The sequence below is a fragment of the Meleagris gallopavo genome, chromosome Z, assembly GCF_905368555.1.
Source record: "Meleagris gallopavo chromosome Z, MGAL_WU_HG_1.1, whole genome shotgun sequence".
Classification (NCBI taxonomy): domain Eukaryota; kingdom Metazoa; phylum Chordata; class Aves; order Galliformes; family Phasianidae; genus Meleagris; species Meleagris gallopavo.
Window position 1 is genome coordinate 54,977,761 of NC_139435.1, and position 27,297 is coordinate 55,005,057.

General features: G+C 41.4%; 2 protein-coding genes across 3 annotated transcripts in view; one reads left to right on the forward strand and one right to left on the reverse strand.

Annotated features, from left to right (window-relative positions):
• Positions 1 to 574: 574 nt before the first annotated feature.
• On the reverse strand, positions 575 to 26,941 carry CHRNA6 (cholinergic receptor nicotinic alpha 6 subunit). The gene is made up of 6 exons (XM_085214090.1): positions 26,809 to 26,941; positions 7,088 to 7,227; positions 5,718 to 5,762; positions 4,528 to 4,637; positions 3,424 to 4,411; positions 575 to 1,187 (listed from the first exon to the last, which is right to left on the reverse strand). Exons 1-6 carry the CDS (start codon positions 26,939 to 26,941, stop codon positions 1,065 to 1,067), a joined length of 1,539 nt encoding a protein of 512 aa, XP_085070216.1. The 3' UTR covers positions 575 to 1,064.
• IDUA (alpha-L-iduronidase) overlaps positions 26,808 to 27,297 on the forward strand; it is a 71,373-nt gene continuing 70,883 nt past the window's right edge. For both annotated transcript variants that reach the window (XR_014880660.1, XM_085214238.1), the window contains exon 1: positions 26,808 to 27,061. Coding sequence is in view for 1 of the 2 variants with exons in the window: in XM_085214238.1 (XP_085070364.1) it covers positions 26,940 to 27,061 (122 nt within the window). In the remaining variant the exon portion in view is untranslated. The remainder of the gene's footprint in view (positions 27,062 to 27,297) is intronic.

Genomic DNA, 27,297 nt, shown 5'->3' on the forward strand with positions numbered 1-27,297 from the left:
TTCAGAGCAATAAAGTCTCCTCTCATCCTCCTCTTCTCCAGACTGAACAATCCCAGCTCCCCATAGGACTTGTGCTCCAGAACCCTCACAGCTTTGCTGCCCTTCTCTGGACACACTCCAGGGCCTCAGTGTCTTTATTGTAGTGAGAGGTCCAAAACTGAATAGAGTACTTGAGGTGCGGCCTCACCAATGCTATGTACAGAGGGTTGATCACCTTTCTGCTCCTGCTGGCAATACTACTTCTGATACGAGCCAGGATACCATTGGCCTTCTTGACCACCTGGACACACTGCTGGCTCATGGTCAGCCAGCTGTAAAATAATACCCTCAGGTCCTTTTCCGAAAAGCTGCTCCAAACAACGTTAGCAAGACTGTGCACTGCAACATACGAAGCAGGTTTGTCATTGGTGAGAAGTGCTTAAGACCTATTGGGCTTCAAGCATAAAACTAAATGCATGTGCTGCTGATCTCAGATCCTCATTTGTATACATGTGTTGTAGAAGATGGGGATTGTATAAACATTACAGAGTCAAGGGATTGGTTTAATTGTACTTTTATTTGGATTTTTGCCTGCCCTGTTCCAAAAGCACAATAAAGATGTTGATCAAATCAGTAGGACTGTGGTACCTCAACTAAGTGCCATGCTGAAGTCTAGCATTGTACAAGGGGAGAAAGAGGAAATGTAAGAGTTGTGATGAGAAAAGTAAGACTTTTGTTCTCTTAGCACAAATCACTCACAGTGGCCCCCTGAGCTGAAACCATGGGAGAAACTCAATAATTTCTGCCCACTACAATGATTCTTGGTGCAATTGCTACTGAAGATCTAATTGAGAAGACAGACAGGTACTCTATAGATCTCAACCTCTCTGCCTTATAAAGACCGAAAGCTCATTTGACATTTTCAGTACCCTTCTTATTCTGCCCTGGATTATTGCTTGCTTCCCTTCTCTCCTTCCCACTGAGGCTAGATGCTGAGGGATGATGTAAGAGGAGAGAAATACAGGGGACAGTTCCAAACTGAAAATGGAATACAAACATATGTGGAAAAAAAACAGTAACTCAAGTTATGTATCTGCTATTAGTGGCTGGATAAATAATCCAGCAGTCCCAAACACACAAAGGATTATAAACACCCAGAGAAATACTCTGTCAATCACCATAGCTACGTATTTCCAATCATCTTCCACCTGTAAGAGAGAAAAAAAAAAAAAAAAAAAAAGGATAGATTATGAGTAATGTAACATATAATTGTGAGTTAGCATTTAATGGTAAAAAATGTCCCTTCTGTTTTTGAACAAGGAAGAACATACATTGCTTGTGGTGTTTATAGCTGTTGCAGTTTTCAGGTGTCTTAAGAGGGGTCTATTTTCTTAACAGTATTTATAACTTCTGGGTGAGAATATTAAACATTCTCCTAATTTTCTACTGATTTTTTTTTCCTGAGAATTCCAGTCAGTTGGTAAAATATGGCAACAGCAAGTAGAATGAGACCTTGTGATGGGTGTAGATTGAGGTGATGTGTCAGGAGGCTGAGTCACCGCAGCTGCACATGGCTGGATCCTGCCAAAAAATCTGGTCTGGCTGCCCACATACGAGACAACCTACTGCTCTGGCATGATTGGCTGCACTGCCATTCCAGTTAAACACTCTGCCTCCAGTGAAATGGAAAGCTGAGCACATGAGAGTTAAAAAAGCAAACATCCTGACTAAGCAAAGCTGTGCCTTGTGCTGAGCAGGCTAGAGTGAATGTAAGTCTCAGAGATACGCCCAAGAACAACTTTCAATGAAGTCACGGTCCTTTAAACCATGCCTGTGCATGAGGATCACTGCATCAAAGAGCACTCACTCACATAGAACCAGTGAGTGGTGAAGAGTTCCCTGCTTAAGAGTTCTCTCCACTTGTTTTCCTCCTTTCCTTGTTGTAGTTTTCTGAAGGGACATACAGCATGAACTCTAGCTACAGTTGTGCTTCCACAGTTTTCCTAAGTTCTTCCACAATCTCCAGAGATATTCAAGATCTTTCTGGTTGCTTGTCTGTGTGACCTAATGTAGGGAACCTGCTTTAGCAGAAGCCTCTAGAATAATTTTCTCAGTGCTCATTGGAGAAAAAAAACATGTTATTTCCCAGAGAAAGGATTTTTCCCACATGAAAAGTCCTGTTTCTAATCCTTCGTGCACTGTGAAAGATGAGATGCAGAGCTGCTGATGCACACGCCAGAATAAGAATACAATTGCGTGCGGCAGAAGAGGTTTGCAAAATGTGAATCAGCATGACTGGAAACGAAAGACTTATCATGAACTGCATGATAAAGTGGCACATACTTCACACAAAGTCTCCTCTTATTTGGAATGCATCAAAGAAATCAGCTGAATGCAGTACAAGAGTATATTTTCTGATGCTGTGGAACTGAAAACAGGGCTGAAATGCTGGGATGAAGCCAAGCATTAGGGGCATAGTTACTAAGAAAGACTCAGTTCAATCCTTGCCTTACTCTGTATTGCTGGACTCCTGTCCTTTTCTTTGGTCTGATCCTATGAAGCCTATCACCAGGCCTTAGACGTAGCCCATTATTCAAAGTTATGTACTTTGTTTTTAGATGAATTTTCTGCAGGACATAAAAAAAAAGGTTGGGGTGGAGGGGGAGGAGGGAATGAATTTTGAGGTTGCATCGAAATTGTATAAATTGGTGCTGATTTCAACCAAATATTTGAATCGAAAGAATATCTCTCAATAATTATCTTGCAAAATATTAGCTTTTTTGATAGAAATACAGTACCTTTTCATTTTGAAATGGAATTTGTCTTCTCATAGCATCTAAAAAGCATCAACATTTAAAGCTAGAGCAAAAGTAAATGTTTCATTAGGATCAAAACTCTTTTAAAACAAACCATCTTGAAGTGTCAAAGAGTTTTAATTCCTTGTGAGGCCTTGGCAAGTGCTTATGTGAGATAATCTTTATTGGAGCTGCTTTTAGTTCTGTGTTTACTCCCGAAGAATTGACTCTTGCATTCTTAACTTTCCAATGTACATCATTTTCTATGACAGCAATCCTAGCTAGGATGAAAGATTTATTGCCTCACGCAAGCTAATCTATTAGTTCAAATGACAATTCTCTTTTTTTTTTTTAAATTAAAAAAAGCCTTTTTGTATGTGTGTGTGTGTGTGTGTGTGATCTTATTCATCTGTTGTCTGTTTTTATCTGCCTCCCCCAGACTCAAAACCTTTATTTCAAAATTGGAAATAATGTCTTGCTGAAGGCACAGTGAGTCAAACCACTGCAAAAATATAAAAAATTGTCAGAAAAACACCATACTGAAACACATACTGAAACCCTACATCACAGTTGTTTGCCTTGCTTGCTATTCTCCCATGGAATTCTGCAAGCGTGACCTTATGCCCAGCCTGGTGGCTACCTCCCTTACCTCTTTGGTTTCATTTTGAGACTTCATGTTCTCTGCGATGAACTGAACATTGTTGATGACATCTTTCACTTCGGGGGAGTACTCTGTGTGCTCTGCCATCCATTTCAATGACTGATGACTCAGTCGACTTCTTTTGGTTGAGGTGAGTTCAGCTGCTTTATCACAGAGACAACAGCGGTGCTCCTTATGTAATTTATTATCTTTGTGTTTGCTGTGCTTTGCTTTGCCCGGTGTTTTGGCTGATCCTTTCTTGGTCTCTTTGGAGATGTTTTTTTTCTCCTGTTCTAGAGGCCGCTGCATCAACAGAACCTTGGGGAGCAGGCTAAGAAAGACAGTTTTCACCCATTTGGGCATTGTGTGTGTAGTTGGAGTTCTGTAATGTATATTTAGGACAAACACGGTGATGACGATGGAGAGAGTCACAAATATCATCGTGAAGAGCAAATATTCACCCACAAGAGGTATTACTAAAGAGGTAGATGGAATTGTTTCTGTGATTACTAGTAAAAATACAGTCAAAGAAAGCAACACAGAGATGCAAAGAGTCACCTTCTCACCACAGTCAGATGGCAGGTAAAAAACTAGCACAGTCAGGAATGAGATGAAGAGGCAGGGAATAATCAAATTTATGGTGTAGAACATTGGCAACCTTCGAATATAAAATGAATATGTTATATCTGTGTAGATCTCTTCACAGCAGTTATATTTGATGTCATGTTTGTAGCCAGAAGCATCAACTATTTCCCACTCACTATTTTCCCAAAACTCATTCATATCTACTTTGGAGCCAATGATCAAAAGGTCAATTTTGGCTTTGTCGTAAGTCCATGAGCCAAATTTCAAGGAACAGTTCTGATGATCAAATGGGAAAAAAGTAATATCCATGGGACAGGAGCTTTTAAATATAGCTGGGGGGGTCCAGGTGATCATTCCATCGTAGCGAAGGAGGGCTTTGGTCTTGCCTTCAACTTGAAAATCTCCCACAGCACTAGAAAGACAAAAGAGGCAAAGAGAAGAAAATGCTATGAGAGGAAAACAATGTACTTTATGGATACAGATGATACTTTTCAGAGAAAGTGTAAAATGGAGAAGTGTTCATCATACTTATTGTATAAGACTATATCTGGTTTCCAGATTTTATCTGCTGGTACCCGAACAAATTCAATTCCATCATATTCTCTGGGATCCCATCGCAATTTGTAGTCATTCCAAATCTAAAAAGAAGAACGGATAAAAAGGGTTATAAACATTGTGTTATCAGCAAGTATCTGCCTCATAGATCTTCCTCATGAATGAGAGGTTGTGATAAAGACTGGAAAGGAATCATGAGTAGAAGGGGACAGTGATCTGAAAGACATCAAAATCATAAGCTGGAGAAACATGGGACATAGGTGAACATTGCTCACATTGTCTTGCCATCTTTTGCTCTGTGAGGAGCTATGATAACAACAGCTATTAGTTGCTGACATGCTGAGATCTCTTCTCTGGCTTGCTATCTCAGTGTATAGCAGTGCTACTCTGCACTGCAAGCAAGAAACATGGTCCTTGCTGCTGCCCTCTGCCCTTATTGGATTGGGTCCTGAAGGCTAAAGGAGACCAACATCAAAGGAGACAAACATCCTAAAGGGAAAGGAGGTGCCTGTGCACAATGTCAGGTTGGTGTGGCTGGGAAACATTACTGGCTTTACAGGGGCAGTGAATTAAGAGCTCAATAGCAGCTACGGAAATCTTTCATTGCTCTCTAGTGACTTATCACTGGGCTATGGTCCAAGTTCTCACAGCGTATTTGAAGATCCTGATCTTAAATACCATAGCTTCTTAAGAAAACTTTGTGTGGATCACAAACAAGGTCTGGAGGAAACTGTTTTGGTGAAAGATAGCTTGTTTATTCTCAGCAGTTAAGATTTTGTAGGGATCTTTGCTTCTGTATATGTGCTTAAACCATCAGGTGAAGTCGAGGCATGTTCTTTTTGATAAGAAATGTTTTCACTGGAATCTTCAGTATGGAGATGACTTAGGATCACAGAGTTGCATATTTAATCACTCTTAAAGGGTACATTCAGCTAAATTTACTAGTGATAAACCAGTGACAATGAAGCTCAGAACACAGGAAAGATGGGATATATAACTTCTCAGAAAAAATAAAAAAATAAAAAAAATTACTTATTATTACTTATATGGAATGTTATTATATTCCACATATTATATATTATATATATATATAATGTTATTATAGACCTAACATTCCATCACGTTAATGCAAAGTATAAGAGAAATGCAATGCAGCCACTTACGTGTCTTAGCCACAAATTGGTTTCCATAATCTGATTGACTTCATCCTAGAAAGAAACACAGACACACACATCTTCATTCATATATCATTTATAGTATGCTGAGATGGCCATAGTCTTATTCTGATAAAAATAGAAACCAGAATTCCACATTAATTGACATCAGCTATTTTCTGCCTGTGGTCTGTGGCACTTGGGTGGATAATGAAGATAAGTGGACAGAGCTGGGCTATTTTCAGGGTGGGGGTTTCAAGTTGTATACAGACAACTGCAGCTCCACCAAAAAAATTTTAAGGCTCTCCTGAAAAATTATGCCCCACACATGCATGTGTGGAAGAGAGCTGCACTTGCCAGAGGCCTGATGTATGGAGGACAACAAACTTAGAGCTGCTCTGATCAGTGTCAGAGGATTAAGGTTCTACTGGTGTCTATATGTTTTGTTGCGCTCGGTTTTTAAAATGCTCTATTTACACAGTACAGTACTGGACAAAATTCAAGGAAAACAACATCTGCAGTATAGTTCTTGCATTTCTATGTTTAGTTGTGCAGCAGATGAACTAAACCTGCACTAAGTTAAATCATTGCTGCAATGAAAACTAATTTTTAGAGTCACTTACTTCTGTTGTCAACCAGCAGTGAATCATAAGGGTGCTGCAAAAAGCACAAAAATAAAAAATGGGATCCTGTTCTAAGTTGCCTTCAATCTAAAATTGTTTGGAAAGATACAGGTTATAAGTATATATGAATGCAGACTAACATTTCCAATGAAAATATCTGTGAGAATATTGCTTTGTGTAGTTCTTAATATGTAAATATGTGATGTCAAAAATGTTAAAATACTTACAGACCAAACAATACAGAAAATGCAGAGAATTTTTATCATTGAGTACAGAGGACTAAGAACTAAGATAGTTTTGAAAGCCTTGTTGGGTTCTTGTCTAATGGGCAAGGTAACTAGGTCCTTTGCAAGCCCATGACACTTGACAAAATCCAAATGGACCCACAGGAGAACTAGGCTGCATGTTACACAGCACAAATACAATGCCGTGAACCTGGAGTAGGCAAGCCCTGTGACTGTGAACATTTGGTACTCCAAATGCTCCAGATGCCAGGGGCTGCTGCCTAGAGCAGAGGGATTTGACATGATAGAGATAGCCAATGAATCTGTACAATCTGAATCGCTTTTATGAGGAGCTGAAGTGACCTGGCTGACAGAATGGCAAACATCTCACTGTGTACACATAGGCATAGGCATGATAACATCAGCTATGAGGGCTGTATGTGCAGACATCATGAGTACGTCTGCTGTTGCAACACTTTCTGTGTTTTACAATCATGCCCAAATCTCAACAGCCTTCTGTAGTCAGTCTTACCACATTTGTAAGCTGGGTGATGGCCAATTCAAAGTGCACTGTGACAGGATCAGATACATTTTCCACCGGCCTGATGAACTGGTTGTAGTGGGAGAAGAGTTTGTGAAATAGCCGTTCCTCTGACTCGCACGCTGTGGTGTCTGCATTGGTAAAGATAAATAACAAGTACTTCAGAGGTAAGGAAGAGGGAAAGTAGATGCTACATAACATGCTGCTTCAGTCTTTAGTTCTGTGTATCGAGATACAGAAGCTTACTTCTGCTCTGAAGGATGTCCATTTGTTAAGTTTAGTGAGAAAAAAAAATAGAGGCTTTGTAAAAGAGAACAGCTCTTTGGGAACAAACACATCCGACAGAGCTGAAACTCCCAATTAGTATGGGACAGATTAGAGAGCTTGGCAGGAAAAAGGCATAGGGCAGTCCCTGAGTTGCCTCACTGCAGACACAATAAAAGTGCTCTGAATCCGTTATATACATCCCAGATCTGATACAGTCATTTTCCTAGTGCTTGAAACAAAAGGCTTTGATTTTAAAAGGAAAGATTAAATCATGAAGTTTCTGGCCTGTGATCACACAGATGTCCTGCAGGAAGATGCTTCCTCTAAAACACACTATTTTCATGTTTGGGCCACTCTTTCCTTCGTTGTGAACCTTTTGCATTAACAAAGCATGATCAGATTCAGAGGATTTAAAGCTGAAACTTTGGTTATTGCTGATTTCATTTGTGAACGAATATGCCAGTAGAACTTGCATGATTTGGCATTTTGTTCCATCCTTTTTGCAACTCCTAGAGAAGAGATGTGAATGTCTGCAGAATTTGGATGTTTGAATACTGTGTTTTGTGCCACTTAAAAAGAAATTGCAGTTTCCTTTCCAGATCTTAGAGCCATCCATCAGGCTGTGAGAAGTCCCCTGCTGTGGGAACACGGCTTTCCTGCCATAGTCTCACATCTAAAGCCAATGAGTCTAAAATCATGTTTGGTCTGAATTTTTCCTGCTGGCTTAGTAACAGACTTAAAGTAACAGAAGCAGGCAAATACTTAGGCCTCTCATTTTTATACTCCAGTTGCAGGTACTCATCCTTTTGGTGTTGCTTTAAGACAATGACTTTGTGTCCTGCTAATATAAATGCTGTAAATCAGAAATGTCCTCGTCCTGCAGGCATTCAGGAAAGGCGTAGTGACTTAAAAGCAGGAAACTGCTGAAACAAAGTGAGATGCATGGAAACCACTGCACCAGAAACAGATCACAAACAGCAGTGAATGAAATACATCGAGTTCCCGCTTTTGGAGGTGTGAGCACAAAATGTGCACACCTGCAGTGTGCATTATTAAAGCAGTGGCAAAATTCAAAATTGAAGCATTGAGCAAAATTGTGAGAGATTCTCTATCATCGTCATGCTTGGCTAGAAACAGTTCCTCAATTAGTTATCAGAATAAAATGAAGAATTTTAGCTGTGAAAACTAATATTGTTGTAGCTTTCTCAAAATACTGTTGAAATCTTACAAGTTTCAAGTTAGGAATAGACAATAGAAGCTTTAAATTGAATTCATTCCATAGAATCAGAAACAGAGGCTAGAAAATACTTCACAAGACTAACATCAAAGACAGCCTACCTGTAATTAAGAATGTGAACATGAATGCCCACGCACCAAAAGCAGGGAAATACCAACATAGCCGCCTCTTGGGATGCATCGCCAGAAGCAGTACAGACCTTTTGAGAAGAGAGGTTTGAGGTAAGCCAGGAACTGAAAGCAAGAAGACACTGAAGCCCCTTGGTAAGTAAGAGGTGCAAAGATGGACTTCAGTTTTGCATTTGCAGCAAACTCTGCAGCCTGCTAAGCAGAGCAAAGCCTGGCAGAGTTGCTTCCACAGTCACCAGGAGAGAAGAGCTTATGCTGTGCGGAGAGATGGGAGCGGGAGCATCCTATCAGGTGACTTTCACATTTCTAGACACCCGCACCCTTGCCTCTGGGGGAATGTGTGAGAGTGCAAGAAAAGGAGGAAAGGCAAGAGGCAGGGTGGCTGTGGCTGTGGGGTGGGGGAGGAATCCTCCTGGCTCTCCATGTGCTGAGTAAAACACGCTTACTCAAAAGCATCTGTTTTAACTATTGCTTGGTCCTCACCAGATTAAGCCTGTTAAAATATTCAGGGATGAAACAACTTCACTTTTCTCACCAAGGACTGATTCTGCAGCAGGAGGAATGGATATATGCATCTAACAGAGAAGACATCTGAGCCTTGAAATAGGAAAAGCATCATGCGCTGGAATTGCTTGACAGTATTTCAGGCAAATAAATATAAAGGCAAATAGATTTATTGTGGGCATCTGACAGGAACAACCAAGTGTGCTGAATTCTCTCCTGACAGACAAGCCAGCTCACAAAATCCATTTTCCTATGATTTATTTTTTTGTGTGTCTGTGTGCATGTGCTCAGACAGAGAATCTCCTTTAAGTGCGCTCAGTACAGCGTGAACACATCTAAGCAAAGGGATGAGTGCTTCGACCAAAACAGTGCTGCTCCTAATTTCCCATTGTTACATTGTTGTATAAGCATGGGAATAAAAGAAAAGCCATGAAAGGAAAAAAAGATGCCCTTTCTGTTGCACAACACAGAAGCAATGCTGCAGCTCGGGAGGTGAAATCAAAATACCTTCTATCCAAATTGTTAAAATATGAGTAGAAGGGAATAGGTCTGCATGGAAGAAAGAGACAAGAACAAGTTGTCTGAATAGAACTGATACTGGAAGTGAACAAAGTTGCCCTTAGCAAATTTTGAGGGATGACAGGACAGTCTTGGAGGTTACTAGCAGAAAACCTACTTCTAAGCTTACTGTATCCAGCTTAGGATCCAAGTGCTGTTGCTGATGGAGGTAAGTTTGAGCTGAACTCTCCCTCAGGAGAAAACTGACAAGGTAAGGAGAATCACACCATAGGAACATTTTAGTGCTGGGAACTAGCCTGACCTCTCAAAAGCAGCATCAAACTAAACGTGATTTAAAGTTAAGGAGGTGCAGTGAGGCATGGCTATGAAGCATCTCCAAGCCGAAGTTAGATCTATGAATTCTTCTATGAAGTAGTTAAAGATGAAAGTAAGGGTTTCAGCATAAAGATTTTGTCCTGCACATTTTCCTTTTTCCAACACCCTCTGAGAAAATAAAAAGTGGAAACAACAGGAAATTGTTTTGCTTTGTCTCTGATTTTTCCAAGTTGGAATGTTTGTTAGAGTGATGCTAACAGCCTAGGTCTATAACCTTGCTATTCCTCTGTATAATCCAGGTAAGCTCATGTTTCCTTTTTGAATTTATGCTGCCCATGGTGCACTGTATTTGCAAACACAGTGCATCAGAGGATTCCTGCTACTGGATGGAATGCTTTATGGCATACACACTCCAGTTCAAGTAGAAGAACAGTAACATAGTTAAAGTCAATGTGAAAACAAATTGACTCCAAATTCAATTTTTGTTCTTCCAAGCAACAGACTGGCCAAGGAATTGGTTGTCAGAAGTAAATACATCTACAAACATGTATCTGGGTTAAATGGCCATCCATGGCTTGCCTGGGTAGCCTGTGCCAGGCCTCACCAAGCCTTTGAGTAAAGAATTTCCACCTGGCATCTAACCTTACACTCCATACATACATATATATATATATATATATAGTTTCAAGCCATTCTCCCTTGCCTTATCAATTCTTGCCTAGGTAAGAAATCAGTGTCCTTCCTGTTGTAAGCTCCCTTTAGTTACTGGAAGGCCACAGAGAGTTTTCCCTGGAGTCTTCTCCATGCTGAACAAGCCCAGCTCCATCAACCTGTCTTCATAGGGGAGATGCTCTAGCCCTCTGAACATCTTTGTGGCCTCCTCTGGACCCTCTCCAACAGCTCCACATCTTTCTTGTGCTGGGGGTCCCAGGCCTGAATGCAGTTCTGCAGATGAGGCCCCAAAGGGCAGAGCAGAGGGGTACAATCCCCTCTGTCTCCCTGCTGCCACCTCTCTGTTGATGCAACCCAAGATACCACTGGTGTTCTGGGCTGCAAGCACACACTGCTGGCTCATAACCAGCTTTTGCCTACTCTGCTTCTCTACTCCCCTCTCTTGCCCCTTTTTGTTACTGTTATTTGTTCTTCTCTTTTTTCTCCTCTACAAGCATGAAGCCTGACACAACCTCTGTCTTTCTAGTTCTCTCTTCTTTTCCTCTGTACTGCTAATATCTGATATTGTTCTCTCTCTCTTTGTACTCCCTCTCATTAAGGTTTTGTTCTCTGAAGCCCACTTAACTTTCCTTGTGCCCCACCACTGAAACGTGTAGCCCTGAGCACAAGCATGTGTTTGTTTCCACAGGTGCCTAAGTAGCCTCTCTCATGTTCAAATTGAGACAAGAACTCAGACAGCTCTGAATATATTATGCTGTGCATAATATCCCTCTATCCCTGTAAAACTGGGCATATCTTCTCCAAGTGATTCACCTGGAATCCAGCTGGAGACACTAGGCTGCCAACCTCTCAGATTCCTCAGAGATCCCATATAACTTCCTACAGCTGAGACATTACTAACAGCAAAACGTTATTACTCTCTTAATTCTTCTGCTGTGCAATGAAGGAACGGCTCTTCTGAGGTTGCTGAAGGACTAAGTATTGTATTACTATACCGCACAGACCTGCTTTGTCAGTGAGGATTATAGCTTCACCAAGGCAGGAGGTTGCTATTATCTGTGTTAGTAACATGCTGAAGGTAGTTAGGATCCCATGTTTTGTTTGACTCTTGCACTCAGCACTCAGTATAAATTACTGGTGATCTTGCATTGTAAAGCAGTTTTCAGAAGAATATTAAGAATACAGTTTTGCTGCGTCTCTGGCAGATGCTTAACCACCACAGAAGCACTTCCAGGTCATCACCCTTTGTTCAAATGTGAATACAGCATGTCTTGAAAGGTCTCACATGCAGTAGTGCATTCGCGGAGATGGTTTTCCTGCACTACCTGCAGCAAAGCCATGTGCAAACCCTGGGCTGTGCCTCTGTCCTATTCTGGGACCTTAAATGCCATCAGTGTTTGCTCCCTGATCCATTAGTCACTGGCTGGAGGCCAGGAGGAGCAGGAGATGTGGAGCATGAATGTGGATGGAACTCAGGGGGCCACTGCATGCAGATGCAGTGCCCCACGCTCTGAGATGATTTACATGAAGGCATTTTGGGGAGTGAGGTTTTAAGTGATGGGTGGGAAGAGGCCATGGAGCCTGCATCGACCACAGCTTTATCAAAAACTGAGCACAGAATTTCTTCAGATCAGTACTATACTCCATGGTACAGTCCCTTCTTCCTTGTTCTTCTTTCTTGTTCTTCTGTTTTAAAGGAATAAAACCATGACAGTCTGATAGTGAGGCAGTCATTCCATGCTGAATAACAGAGTACATTAAGGAAGATGCCCATTGAGGTGATGCAGTACCCAGAGCGTGAGACAAAGATCCATCCTTTTAAAGTTAGAACATCTTTCTAAAGTCAAAACATCACTGATGGCAACATCCTTGATGCACATTACACTGTATATGTGAGTTAAACAGCATCACTCTTTTCAGCTTCAGCGACCTTCAGTTTGGAACAACTCTTCTTGTAATTTGATAGAAACTTATTATAGGCTGATAAAGCCTGATCAGTCCTCAGGAAAGTAAAACTCAAATCAGTAATCTGACTTTTCTACTACTCTTATTAAGGCAAAAAGTTCTGGGAAAGTGTTTCAACTTCTCTAATATAAATGCCTTTCTTTTGTGCAAGCATACTTTAACATTTGCTACAGCTCTTTAATACCAAAAAGAAAATCAAGAAATATTTTGAAGCAGCTCTGAAAGGATATAACAGATAAACCAGTAGACAATCATTTATTTATGTACTTTGTTATGATAACATCAATAATGTAAAGCAACTTAATCCTACACTGACATTTGTAATGTCTCCAGGAGTGGTAACATAGCCAACATTTAAATTCTAAGATACAAGTAGGGGTAAAAATCAAGAAGAAGTGTAAAAGAAATCACTGACAGGGATGCTCTGGCATCCTGACCTAAAATGATGGATTGTTGGATTCAGTGAACGTTGGGGATCTTCCTAATGTCCTGTTTCAGTATGGAGGATAATGGGTAAAGCAGCAATACTGTTGAGAAGATATGCTAGCAATGAGTATGATGACTAGAAAGGATAGGTGTTTTGGAATAAAGGATAAATGGTCAGATTGAGCAGAAGAGAGAATGGAATATGAGTGAAGTAAAGAATACCTGAAGGCCTGAATTTCTGTAGCTTAGAAAGGGTGAAGGGAAATTACATTATTAAAGAGTTCAGTGCCACAGAGAATGTTGTGTGGAAATGTGGAAAAGAAATGTGTTTTGTAGGTGTCCCTGTAAAACAGACAGTGTGAGATAACTCAGTTTTATATATGTCAACCTGGTTTTCCTCCTTATCCATATTTCTTTTCTTGAAAGAATGAGCTGAAGAGTAAGCTGTTCAAAATGACAATGCAGAAGCAGAGTGTTAGACCTTACAAATTCATTAAATAATACAGCATTACACGGAGCAGGTTGCTCATGCACCATGTGTGTTGAGCTGCTTCCCATCTTTTGCAGCAGGAAAAGGATCACATACTTGGACAAGCAGAAGAGATATAAAGAGATGTATCTTCTGAAAACTTCCTGCTTATCACATACAGCAGCAAGAATAAATGCTTGGCTACATGGCAGTAAGCACTGAATCCACTCATGTCTCATTAAGCAGATCTCCCTTGAGACAGAAACCTCAGAAATGCACCACACAGACCAGGTGTCTCGACATTCCTCAATAACTGATTTTCTGTCAGAAGATGAGGGAAAAGCTTTTGTCAGATCTGATACCTGAGTAATTATGTCCATCTTGCTGATGTTGGAAGGGAACCTTAATGATGTACTGGGCGCAATGAAAGTCTAACTCATCACTTGCACATCCGTCAAAATGATTAAAAAAAAAAAAAGCTGAGGGAAAATTTTAAAAAATTATAAACTTCACTCTTTCATCTTTGGTAAAACAAGACAGGGAGCTGGGAAGGTTGAGTAATCCTGCACAAATTCCAATCTCTATGCCATATTCTTATTGCCCTATGTGTCTTCAAGAAAGTTTCTTGTTCAAGATGATCTCCACTGCTTTGTGTGAGTATTTTTTACCCCTTCCAGTCAGTAAATATTAATGGCATTTTTTTAACCTTGCATATTCCCTTTCTGCTCTTAAAGACCATACTCTTACTCTGAAATAATAAAAATAGTAAAAATACTTCTTTTCTGAGAGAATCTAATGTTCTCCTTTCAACCCATACTCTCAACAGGTCACCAAAAGTTTCTGATATTTCTTAAAGCCAGTGGGTGGTGAAGATGCAGTCCTGTAATTACTGAAGTAGCTGAAGATTTCATTGTTAAAATGAATGTCAACAATTATCAAATAGCAATCCACAAGGTATTATTTTCTTCATGATAAGACATATTCACAACCATAATTTCACTTGAAATAAGGCACTGTTTTGCACCAGATTTCACTGGATAATGGTCACCAGGAGCCCTTCTGCCAAAAAACAAGCACACAGAATCTTGAGAGATTGCAGACTAAAATGAATGATGTGAAGAAGTCAGAATTTATTCTGACAGGTCTCAGTAATCCTGTTGAAATTCTATGTGAACATAAGAAATTGGTAGACATTCTTCTTTAGACTTGAGGCAAATCTATCAAGTGTGCAAATTCAGAGCAGCAGGGACTAATGGTGTACAAGGATGCACTGTAAAGGTGCTTGGATTTCTCACCAGCTGAACACTTTGTCAGAATTCCTCTCAAGGAATATTTCTCTCTGACAGAGGAAACCACTGCAATGTCTGGTAACTTCTCTCCTGTTTGAAAAAGAAAATTATTATCTCTTTTCTAAAACTGACTCCTCACTGAGTTGTTGCCACAGAGCTTGTATTCAGATTGTGCCAGAATCTCTCAGTAGTGTTGTTTTGAATGGCTCAGAGCCATTTTTCTGAGCCATTTCTCTGGTCTGTCAGAAAAGCATGAACATTTTCACAAGATACATTAATTTCACACAACATTAATTACACAACCAAAACCAATATACAAAAGAAAAATCAAATTGATGAAAACAAATATTCACCCAAACCTAAGCTCCCTGACAGGGCTGATGATAAGGAGGAGTGTTCTGTGACCGTATTGACATACAGCAGCCTCAGGAGAGCAAGCAGCACAATGACATCTACCATGAAATCTCATCATGACACATCTACCTCATAAAACGTTTCAATTTTTGGTTAATTTATATGAAAAGCAGAGAGAGGACTTTATTTACTCTCAGAAAATAGTACCATCCCTCTGCAAACAGAACCACTTAGCCCAAAACTCAGACTTCAGCTGAAAATATTTTTAATCCATTTTAATTGCTGGCTCTCAAAGCGCACTGAGAAAGACAGTTGTGAGACTGGTGGAATATAAATGTGTAGAGGGGCAAACAACAAAGACACAGCAATATAACTGACCAAAGCTGCAGTGCTCCTGAAACACATTGTTTCTTTGAGAGGCCTGAGTTATATCATTTTTTAACCTCCTAGTAACAGCTTATGTTTGTATATGGAGGGGGAGAACTTTCAAGGTGCCAAAGGAGACCAGCTGCCCATTCCCCTTTCAGTGGATGACAAATCAACAACAGAATCTTCTGGTAATGCAAGAAAAACAAAATCTACCTTCTGTTATATGAAAAGCGGTCTCTTTAAGAAAACAATAACTCTGCCACAAAAAACACAAATCAGTGCTTTCAGGCGAGATCTTGTTTTTATTAGGTCGGTGGACTTGTCCATCTCCCCTGTGGACATCTTTGTATTTGTAAGAGAAGCATGAAGACCATCAGCAAAGTTGACTTTCTTCTTTATGTTGCAATGTTTTATTTTTGTTAAATGCCAGTCTGACAGCCACAGAGATCTGTACACTTCTTTTATTGCATGGTTTTGTGAATGCTATGAGTTCAGACATTTCGAGGACAAGCAGAGCCATCAATACCTCTTGTGCCTCTGGCCAAGAAGTGTAAGGAGAAAACCTGATGTCATTATGGTCAAAAATCTTCTTCTCTGTTATTTTTTAAAGGAGCATTTGGAAAGGAAAAAATGAGAATAATAGCAGTGTTATAATGAGCACTGTGATTGAGAGAGGAAATGAAACAAAATGCAAATTTTGCCATTATTAAGAAAGGTGATATGTTAAGGGGACAAGCTTTGATTTCTGTGCATACACTTGTGATTTGACAGTGAGAAACTTTTGTCATGTCACAGCCTTTGCAGTTTTGCCTTAGTTTTTGCAAGCAGAGCTGAGAGATCACTACACAATTTTTAGGCAAAAGCAGATAAACTACTTAGTGGAGGATTAACTCCACCCAACTCAAGCTAACTATGAACTGGATGACTAGTTCAAAGATTTTTCAGTCATTACTGAAGGAAGATGGAGTTCTCTAAGCTTGCTCTTTGAAGTCTACGTTTTGGATGGCTTCAGTAACGTCAGACAGCTTCCACACTTTTCCTTTCTTTTTTCATTTGGGAATAGAAAATAGGAGAACAGTGTTTTTTTGACTACGTCCATTTAGACTTTGTTTGCTGTATGCACGTATTCCCCTAAAATTTGCCATTTAGACAGCGACAAGAAAAATGTTCAAACTGGTTATGATTAAGGTAGAATTACAGAAATGATGGGAAGAATTGTATTATTTTCAAGGATAAAACAGTAGGTGATAGAAGTGAGCAAAAACATTACAATTCCTCTGCAAGCCTCTAGAGTATATGCAGCAGGCAATATGTTAGCTTTCTGTTCCACACTGAGGCATTATAACATTGTTCATATATCATACTTGAGCTCATGGCTCATCTATATGAATAATTAATCAGCCCACATTAACTGCACAGGGAAGAATGTAAATGAAGAATCATACTGAAGGCTGCAAAACATGTGTTGAGCTGGAATGTACAGGGTGGGGCAAGCAGAGTTTAACCATTATCCAGACATGGATACAGCTGTTTTGAAACTAAAGTGGTGAGAAAGATAAACATAAATTGCCAGGATACTCCCTTGGCTTCAGGGGTGAAATTTCAGCAGGAAATTTCCAGAGCAAAGATGAATTGAAAACATGATGAACAGCAAGAAGTGGTACAGAGTGCCAACAGTGTTCCAGTGGGCATCACAACAAGTTGGTGCCAGGGCAAGAGTCAGCAGCAAGATGAGTGTCAGTGCCTGTCTAACATATAGTGCCACTGAGCTGCAGCCTGAGAGGGGAAAACAGAGAGAAATTCTCTCAGTAGACCTATGAGGAGCCAGGAGCAATGACAGCTAGCATCTGTTGGAACTAAAATGCAACTGGGCAAGCCTACAGGACACTCTTATCTGAGCTAGCTAGAAGACTTGTAATTCAGAGAAGGTCAAAGCCGCCTGTATGGTAGGCAGAATTTTTTGAAGCAATTTCCCTTAAAAACAAAATAATTAATTTTGGGAGGGTACAGCAGCTTTGCAGAAAAGAAACTGGAGATCCCTGTGGACATCAGGCTAAGGAAGAACCAGCAATGTACCCTTGCTACAAAGAAGGCTGATGGCATCCAGGGCTCCATCAAGGAAAGTATCACTAGCAGATTGAAGGAGGTGATCGTTCCCATATCCTCACTAATAAGGCCACATCTGGATTGCTGTATCCAAGTCTGGAATCCCTAGAGATTTGTATACACTGGATACAGTCTATCTAAGGGTCATCAGAAAGACAAAGGGACTGGAATACTTCTTCTATGGGGAAAGACTGAGAGAGGTGGGACTGTCAAGCCTGAAGGAGGCTCAGCGGATCTCAACAAACTCAAAAGGTGGGCCTGTGTGAGCCTAATGAGGTTCAACATAACAAAGTGCAAGGTTTTACATTTGGGTCAGAGTAACCCAGATACAAATACAAACAGGAAGATACTTACTGAGAACAGCCTTGCTGAGAAGAACTAGGGGTCCTGGTGGATAAAAAACTTAACACGGGCCAGCAGTGTGCTCTTGCAGCTTGGAAGGCCAATGGTATCCTGGACTTTATCAGAACAGGGGTGGCAGCAGGTACAGGGAGATAATTGTCCCTCTCTACTCTGCCTCATGAGGCTCCATTTGAAGTACTGCATCTTGGTCTGAGTGCCCCAGTAGAGGAAAAAAGCAGAGCTGTTGGAAAGGATCCAGAACAGGGCCATGAAGATGGCCAGATGGCTGTAGCACCTCCCCTACAAAGACAGGCTGAGGGAGCTGGGCTTGTTCAGCCTGGAGAAGAGAAGGCTGAGAAGAGACTTCATTGCAGCCTTCCAGTATTTAAAAGGGGATTATAAAAAGGAGGGGAATCAACTTTTTACATGGGTAGGCAACAGGAAAAGAGGAAATGGTTTCAAGCTCAAGGAGAGAAGGTTTATTCTGAATGTCAGAGGGAAGTTCTTTACAGAGAGAGTTGTGAGGTGCTGGAACAGGCTGCTCAGAGAGGTTGTGGATGCCCCGTCCCTGGAAGTGTTCAAGGCCAGGTTGAATGGGGCCCTGGGCAGCCTGGTCTAGTACTAGATATGGAGGTTGTTAGGCCTACTTGTGGCAGGGAGTTGGAGCTTGATAACCCTTGGGGTCCCTTCCAAACCCAAGGCATTCTGTGATTCCGTGATTCTATGTTCTCATCAGATCTATGAAAGCTGAAGGGACTATGGGATTATGCAAAGAAGACAAAGCCAGGCTCTTTTTAGTGGTGCCTAACTCCAGGACAGGAGGAAATGGGCTCAACTTGGAAGACAGGATGTTGCCTTTGAACATCAGGAAGCACTTCTGTGCTGTGAAGGTACTGGAGCACTGCTGCAGGAATTCCACGATTTTTTTTTAATCTTTTTTCTTTTTTTTTTTTGAGAGAGAGAGAGAGAGAGATACAGTTCCTTGAAAATAAGTTCTTGGTTAACTTCAGCACATCCATTCCAACACTGCACAAATGGGAAAACCATGCCCTAAGAAGTTTTCCCATGAATTACCTAATAACAAGTGTAGTCTACACCTTCATCACTGGACTAACAACGCGAGAGTATTGTATATATATGTATATAACAACAATATTTCAAGCAACAGAATAGCGTAGTGCACAAGTTCATTTTGCTTTATCCTGGATACCACTATGAACACATAGTTTTCAGAACTTGTTTCTCTCATTCAGAATCAGGCTAAGGATGAATACAAGTCTTCGGTGCAAATCACAAGCTTTTCTTTCCACATGCGTGCATTCTGTGCGTTAGCAGGCTCCTCCTGCCAGTATTGAATTTTCTATGGAATCAAGGACAGCTGGTAAGGGGCTCATGCGCTGGAACTGGTCATTAATCTTTAGAAGAAGGGTAGGCTACCTTGGGAAGTTGTATAAACTACTGGCCAAGGTATGAGTATCCCAAACAGTCATTTGGAATGGCAATGAAGTGGAGAGGATGCTGCAAATGCCCTGGAGGCATTCAAGCCCAGGCTGGATGTGGCTCTGGGCAGCCTGATCTAGTGGTTGCCAACTCTGCACATAGCAAAGGGATTGAAACTCAGTGATCATCATGGTGCTTTTCAACCCAGGCATTCTATGATTCAAATTGTTACCATTAATTTATCATCTGATTTGTAAATGGTTGTTATAAACCTGGGCCATTATATACCTGAGGACTGTATGCAAGCAGCAGACAGACCTCTGGAGAAGACAAAGAAGGGGCACAGCAGTTTCACAAACAGCTAGAGATTGTTCTTTGTAACGGCCCTGGAAGAGAGAGAGCACAGATAATTTTCTATTTTGAAAGCAGCATGCCTGCAGGACTACCCAGTGGCTGATATTTATGATGTCTTCTGTCCTCTCCTGCTCCTTACCACCAGATGATGCCCAGACACTCAGAGGCTGCAAGAATGCTTCTAACCACTTTCCATGGAGCACACTGTCCAGCCCACAATAGCACTGGTCTTTGGCATCCCCTATTCATTTTCAGAATAGAAGTGATGGTTAGTACTGCTACTTGCAGAGAAGATCTGATGAACTCAGACATTGAAATACTTCAAGTCCTGCAATGCTGAAATGTCTCTAACACGTAGCTATTCCTTTAACACATTAGTTTTAAGCCTTGCAAAATAAAGTAAAACAAATTAATAAATCATTAGGTAAAATGTTTGCAGTAGATCTTCTGAACTCTATTTCTTTACTTTCTAAGTATGACTTAAGGGCTTTGTTCTGCAGTCCATGATTAAAATAGAAGAGCTGTAAAGCTGTAGGGAAGATACTGATGGACAGCTCTGCAAATTGTTCCAGTTGAACCATAAAACTGTCAAAAAAATGAGACATGTTACTTCTGATGGCCCTATGCCTACCAGAAATAAAGTGGATCCCTAATGGAAGACTTTGGTAAGGAATTAAATATTAATTAGGGCTTATACAAGATAGATATAAAAAGGATTAGTGATAAACTGTAGGTTTGCTGTGAGAACAGTAGAACACAAGCCAAAGCACTTACTTTTGAACTTTGGTGTCTTGACTGATTACAAGCAATATAGACCTATAGATGATATAGCAGAAGAAAACTTCTTTAGTCCTTGTTTTTGAAAGAGATAGTGGCACAATGCCCTCAGTTCCCTTTAAGTGGCTTCACAAGCATGGTGCTAGGTGAGTACTTATATTCTCAATTATTGAAATGGTTCCTAACTGGAACAGCTTCTGATGGGTTGCCTCATGAACTCATGTTATGGCCATAGGATGTCTGATACGGAAATTAAGGCTATAAGTAGTGTCAAAGTGGCAAATCATCCTGTAATGGAAGTGCTGTTTAATTGAGAACAGTTGTGTTGACTTGTATAGACAAAATGAGCCAATGAAAGCTTTTCAAAGGACTCAAACAGCAGCCATTTTGATTTCTCTAAAGAACTTCGTGATTTGTTACTCCTATTGCCTTTGCATCTCTGCAGAGCACACAAAATGTCAGTTACAATACATGTCCTGTGGAACAAGGAAATGAAAATGTGAAAACGCCTTTTGTCTTTCCATTTTTGTGGCTGGTGAATCTGTAGTAAAAAAACTGTAGTATTTTGACTGACATCTAACTTGGACTTAACGTTTAAACTATAAATCATAATAAAAATGAATGCAGTCAGCAGATTTCCAAAACTTGCTGTCAGCCCAAATGTTGACAACGTTCATTTTAACTCACAAAAAGAATCTGTTGGATTCTGCTCAACTGACATTGTGACCCATCAAGAACAGATAGATAAATAACAAATATTCCCAGCTGCAAAATAGAAGCTGGCACAAATCCTGTAGCAAGTAGGAGCAACTAGAAACTGTTACCAAGAAAGTACTATTGTTCAGCTTTCTGACTGAATTCAACTTTTACATATTTCTGGAAAGTGCAATGTGTTGCTGTTAAAGATGTAGACAATTCAAGGATCTCCAGTCAAATATGGGTCAACAATTTACAAGCTATCAATCTGCTTGAAGCAGTGGCAATCATGCAGTAATGCACATCAGACTGGAAACAATCCAGTAAAGTACAGGAAAACAGATGGTGGATAAGGCTGTGAAGGAAGCTTTGAAGAGTCAAATATTGTTGGTCCTACTGGAGAAAATCCAAACATCGAGGCATAAATGCTTACCATATACATCAGAAGAGGAGCAGTTAGCTAATCTTCTGAAGGCAAAAAAAAAAAAAAAAAAAAAAAAAAAATCAAGAAAGATGGTGGATGACCCCTTCACACCAAGTAAATAGTCACACAGGAAATTATACATGAATTAGCTGGTAAAAAAACATCAGGATACTCACTGGGTAAGCAAAGCAATGACAGAAGTGCTGAACATACAAGAGTTAAGTGCATGAATGACTGAGATAGCCACAAGTGTAGTAAAGAAATGTGAATTTAAATGTGAATTTAAAGAACAATCCTCATTTACTCTGAAGACCTTCACAGGGGGTAACAAAAACATCCCATTATTGGCAAATAGACTTTGCTGAGTTACTACAGCAAAAAAGGGGAATTTATATCTTTCAGTAATGAAAGAAAGTTTTTCAGGCTGGCAGAATTTTCCCTTGATGCACAAGAAGGCCATAGAAGTTGCAGAAGTGTTGCTTAAGGTAATAATACCAAGAGGTACCTATAGGATCATCTTCAGATAGGAGTTCACACTTTATAGCAGAAGCAGTTCAAAATCTAGCTAAAGAAATAGGGATAAATTGTGATCTCCATACTCCGTGGAAACTACAATCAACTGAAAAAGCAGGAAGAATGAATCAAAGCTTAAAAAGACAAATGAGTAAAGTTTGTCAAGAGGTTCAAATAAGATGGCTGGGTGCTTTACCCTTAGCCTTGCTATGGATACACACCCAGCCAGGAACTAAAGAAAATGTCAGCCCTTTTTAAATAATATTTGTAACCTTATTAGATAACAGAAACCAGAGTTGATCCTGAAATTGTAGGGAAATGCTATTTAATGGAATATATCGTTTCTTTAGGGACATTTTTGCTTTCTCCCTGCACAAACATCACATTCAGCACAACGCTGCCCTTAGATGTTCCTGTACATCAATACAAACCCAGGAACTGCACCTCTCCAGATTGTATTCATCACCTACACAACAGTCAGGACTGAAACAGTCATTCTGTGGACATATCACAGAGGGATCAAGCCAGTTTCATTACTAGGATGGAGCGTTAAACAAGAGGGACCTTTGTACTTAAAGTTAAGTCAGGAATCATAAGGTTCTGGATTCTAGGGACTCTGGTGGTGATAAATTGGTCTACTATGATAAACGGTTCACAGGTTTTATTGCTACAGAACCCAGTGTTTGTGGGAAATGTTATCCAAGGAAGTGATTAATCATTCCTTTTATCTTTATTCAGAAAATTAAAGTCAGAACTGTATAGTTCCTGTTCCCCACCCCTGTAAAAGTTTAGCAAAATTACACAATATTAAAGATCTTAAGGACAAATGCAACCAATGGAAACATCTGTGATATGGGCTGTGTGAAACGAAGAGGATGTTGAATGTAAAAGTCCAAGGCACACTTCCATGCCAAGCATTGTGTTAAATTCATGAATTGTACCTCAGCCTGTAGGATTTTAACAAAATTACAGCCCCATTAAACTGTAATCAGACCCCAAGGTAAGTTATGCTGAAGCCTACCTCAAGTTCTTCTCAAGATGGTTTTAACTTTGTGGAAAATTAGCGTATACTTATGTTTTAGAAAAAGGTCCTTGTGCAGTAGGAAGATTAGCCCCATTGTTCATGAATAGAAAACACCTCCAGGGACTCCAGGAAACACAGGCTAAAGGAAAAGGAGTTATTCTACCAGCCAAAGATACCTGTCAAGAAAAGCAGGCTGTTTCTCAATGTCAGTGCCATACATGGGCAAACTGGAGGGAGAGACATTCAGTTACGGTGCTTGTCTTCCCAGTTAAGCATTCAATGTGATGGAGCTCTGCTTCACTTGAAATGGCTGAACATCTACCTGGTGATAGAAAGAAGGGAATGGATTCTATTTTTCTCTTTGATTGCATGCACAGTTTTACTCAACCTATTAATCTGTCCTTATCTCAACCCACAAGTTACTGCATTTTTGCCTTTCCAGTTCTCTCTTCCCCATCCCACTGGAGTGGATTGAGGGAGCAGCTGTGTGCTTCCAGCTGCCTTCCATGTTAAACTGCAAAATCATGGTCCAGGAGAGAACCATTTCAGGGCCAGGAGCTTGAGTTCTTCAATCCCCATCCCAGCTAGTCTGTAGAAATGCTGGTCTCAACCACAGCTATGTCAACATCTAGGCATGGACCTCAATGGCCCTGATTTGTGGACTGATTTCCCATCTTGACCTCAAAACTGCTGTCACCATGAATTTGCTTGATAGCTGGGCCTGTGGGTCAATCCTACCTCTACTAATTCAGGGTTTGCCTTACTCCTCAATTCAGAGGTGGTAGACAGCAGTCCCTTGTTGAAGGGAGCAGCTGACCCTTGTCGCGCCCTGACACATTTTACACTGAATAGTATTCAGAGAGCTAAGCTGAAAAACTTCAGGCAGTAGTGACCTGATCACCAAACAGTAGTTACCAAAGCTAAAACAAGTTTGCGCCAGTACAAGCCCTGAAACCGTGTACCGTCAGGTTAATGTAAAACCTTACATAGGATTATAAAGCCTTATACAGAATCATATGTACCTGGTTACACCTGGAAACAAAAATAGATGTGCAGTGCTAAATCACAGCAAAGCAATTCCCTGGGTCACGTTGAACCAAGGTGGGTTAGGAGGCAGCAACATCTGTATGATAAGGTTCATGACTTTGGACAAAAGAAAATGCAATTATGGAGCAACCCTGGGCTACAACCACTCGGGTGGAAGCCAAAACTTGTCAGAAGTGTATTTTTAGACAAAAATGAAAGTTGGTGGAAAAAATAAACAAACAAAAAAAAAGATATTCTGGCATCAAGAAAGAAGTAGATGAAGCTGAAAAATCTGAAATCTTGGAGATGAAATGTTATATCCCAGCTTACAGAGGGGACTAAAACACCATGTCCTCTCCTACTCAACTGATCAATCCTTGCTAATCTCAAAGAGGTGACCATATAACTCTAGGAAGACATCTTTCAGACATCTCCAAACTTTTCAGTGCCTCTCAGGAGAATTCCAACATATCTCAATTGCATTCCATTTCTAGCTGGGACTGATCACTGGTGTTCTGGAGAAAAGCAAGAACCAGCCAAGGGGAACAGCACTACGGAGCAGACAGTATGTCTGCACAGCTTGCTGGCAGAAGCCTGCTGTAGAAGGGAGAAACAGCAGGTTTTGGAAAAAAACATGAGACTGCTCCACTGAAGAGAAACGTAATTGGACAGCTGCAGTTCAAGTACTCATTCCATGGTCTCCTGATGAACGAATGAGAAGGAGAAAGGATATGTCAGGGCTGATAAGGCTTACCAGGTCTTGGGGGAAAGTTGCAGTAGTGAAATAAGCTGAGATTTAAAAACAAGCCATCTGTGAGAAAAGGAGCACTAAGATCCATGCTGTTGATGCTGGTAAGATTCCAGTTGGGATATATATATATTTCTGATCATCAAAATCTTTATTATATAACGTGTATGCAGTTATGAGCAGGAGGCATTTAAATTGAAAAACTCCTTAAGCAAATTCACAGTGCATTGCTTTCCTCCATGATGTCCAGATGCCTCCTGGCAGACAAAGCTAATGCAATGGGAGAAGTTAACTGCTCCCTGTGATGGAGACTGATGTGTCTGTTCTCCCAAAACATCTGCAGCGATGCTGCAAGAAGAGCAATTGTGACCAAGCAGTTTACATGACAATAAATTACTCAATAAATTACACATGATACTGGTGTATCATGCTGTCACATTTCTCATCTGCCCATTTTGAGGCACTGGATTAATTTATGCTGGGTAGGCAGCTGTCACTTAGGAGGGGAATAGTCAGCCTATACTTGTTGGAAAGAGCTGATTCCCTGCTACTTCCCTTCCATTCTTCCACTATTTCTTATACTTGTGTGCCTCCTTAGGAGTGCCTCTGGACAAGAAGAGCTCCTGGTCTGTGCAAGGAGGAAGAAGGCGGCTGTTCCAAGACAGTGTCCTTTGTCTTAGAGCATTAGCAATGGGAAATCTCCCGGGTAAACATTTCCAAACAAAATCTCCCGCTGTGGAGTTCCCATTCTCCTAGCTCCTGAATGAGCAAAAATTCAAAGGCAGTGGGGGAGATTCCCTTTGGCTAAGGCCCGTATCAAGGCTCTGCCTGATGGTCTCTAGAATCACACCCATAGCAGGGTGGGCATATGTGCTCAGTTCTGAAATAAACTTTTATGCTTTGGAAAACGTTTGCTGGAAGTTGCCTCTTGTAACCCTGGTGTTTGCTCTGCTCCTGGGAGAAGATGTCTGGGAATTCTGTAAAGCAGGCCACTGGGTATTACTGATGTAACCTGCCATTTGGCCTGCAAATGCATCCACACATATGCTGATCCAGTTGGCTACCTTCGTTTACTGACAGGAAATCATTTGTCCTCTTCTGTAGTATCCCTGCAGATATTTTGGGAACAGAGGAATATGAGTTTCCAACATAGGGAACTTTTCTTGCTTTGATTTCTTGTCATGGCAGGAGGCACAAGGGCAGCTATGTTGAGTAGGAAAGATTTTCTGCTCTTCAGAAAATGAACGTTGAAAAATCCTGTTACTTTTTCAGACACAGAAAGTGGAACCTGGGGCTGATGCAGAGACACCTCAAGTTCCCTATCCTTCTCTCTTCTGGGAAGGGTTTTTGTCCTCCTTTCTCTCCCCTAGCTTTTGGTCTGATGCGGCTGAGGCGGCAAGGAGCACACCTTCGGGAAAACTGTCCAAAACAGGAGGGAGACTCCTGGAGAAGTCTTTCCCTGAGCTCTGACAGATGCTTCTTTACAATACCAACAGAGCCCTCTACAGCGCTCACCCTGCAGGGCAAGTTCCCTGACAATGTCTTCAGGCTTCACGCTTCTGCCCCAGCCACGCCACGGCGGCGTTTCAGCACTTTTTACAGCATGCCTGACACCGTGCCTTAAAGGACGAGGCTTCCTGGATAAACGGACGTAACTTTTCTTCGGCATCTTGTCTTAAGAAAGCAACTTCGGCTTTTTGGCCACGCCGAAACGGAACACTCCTGCCTCACAGCACCCATCGCCTCACAGCGCCGTCGGGGCGGGGAGCCGCGGCACTCCCGCGGTGGGCGGGCTCCCGTCGTCGCGTCCGGGCTGCGTTTGTAGCCGGCGCCGGTTGGCGGTACGGAGCCGCGGCCCGGCTTCGCTTCCCGCGCAACCATGGAGGTGCTGCTCTGGCTGATGGTGCAGCTCGGCGCGAGCTCCGCGGCGTATGTGGTGTACGTGGATGTCCGGCGAGCCGAGCGGCCCCTGCGGCACTTTTGGAGGAGCACGGGCTTTTGGTAAGCGCGCGGTCCTGCTGGGGACCCGGGCTCCGGCAGCGGGCCCGGTGCCGCGGGCGAGAAGCACCGAGGGGCCCTCTGCCCGTAGCCCGCCCGAAGCAGAGGATGCCTGGGGTGCACCGGTGCTGCCTGTCCGGAGGAGCCCGCTTCCGCCAGGCCTGCCGCTGTGGCTCACGCTGCGTCGCAGGGTGGGTCGGTCGGCAGCGCCCGCCCTGCTGCTGCGCTGTTCGTCGGCC

Coding starts and splice junctions, on each gene's coding strand:
- CHRNA6 (XM_085214090.1), bottom strand. CDS start 26,941: ATGGTTGCGCGGGAAGCGAAGCCGGGCCGCGGCTCCGTACCGCCAACC. Junction 7,228..26,808: donor CTCCCCGCCCCGACGGCGCT/GTGAGGCGATGG, acceptor TTACCAATGCAG/ACACCACAGCGTGCGAGTCA. Junction 5,763..7,087: donor TCACCCAGCTTACAAATGTG/GTAAGACTGACT, acceptor GTTTCTTTCTAG/GATGAAGTCAATCAGATTAT.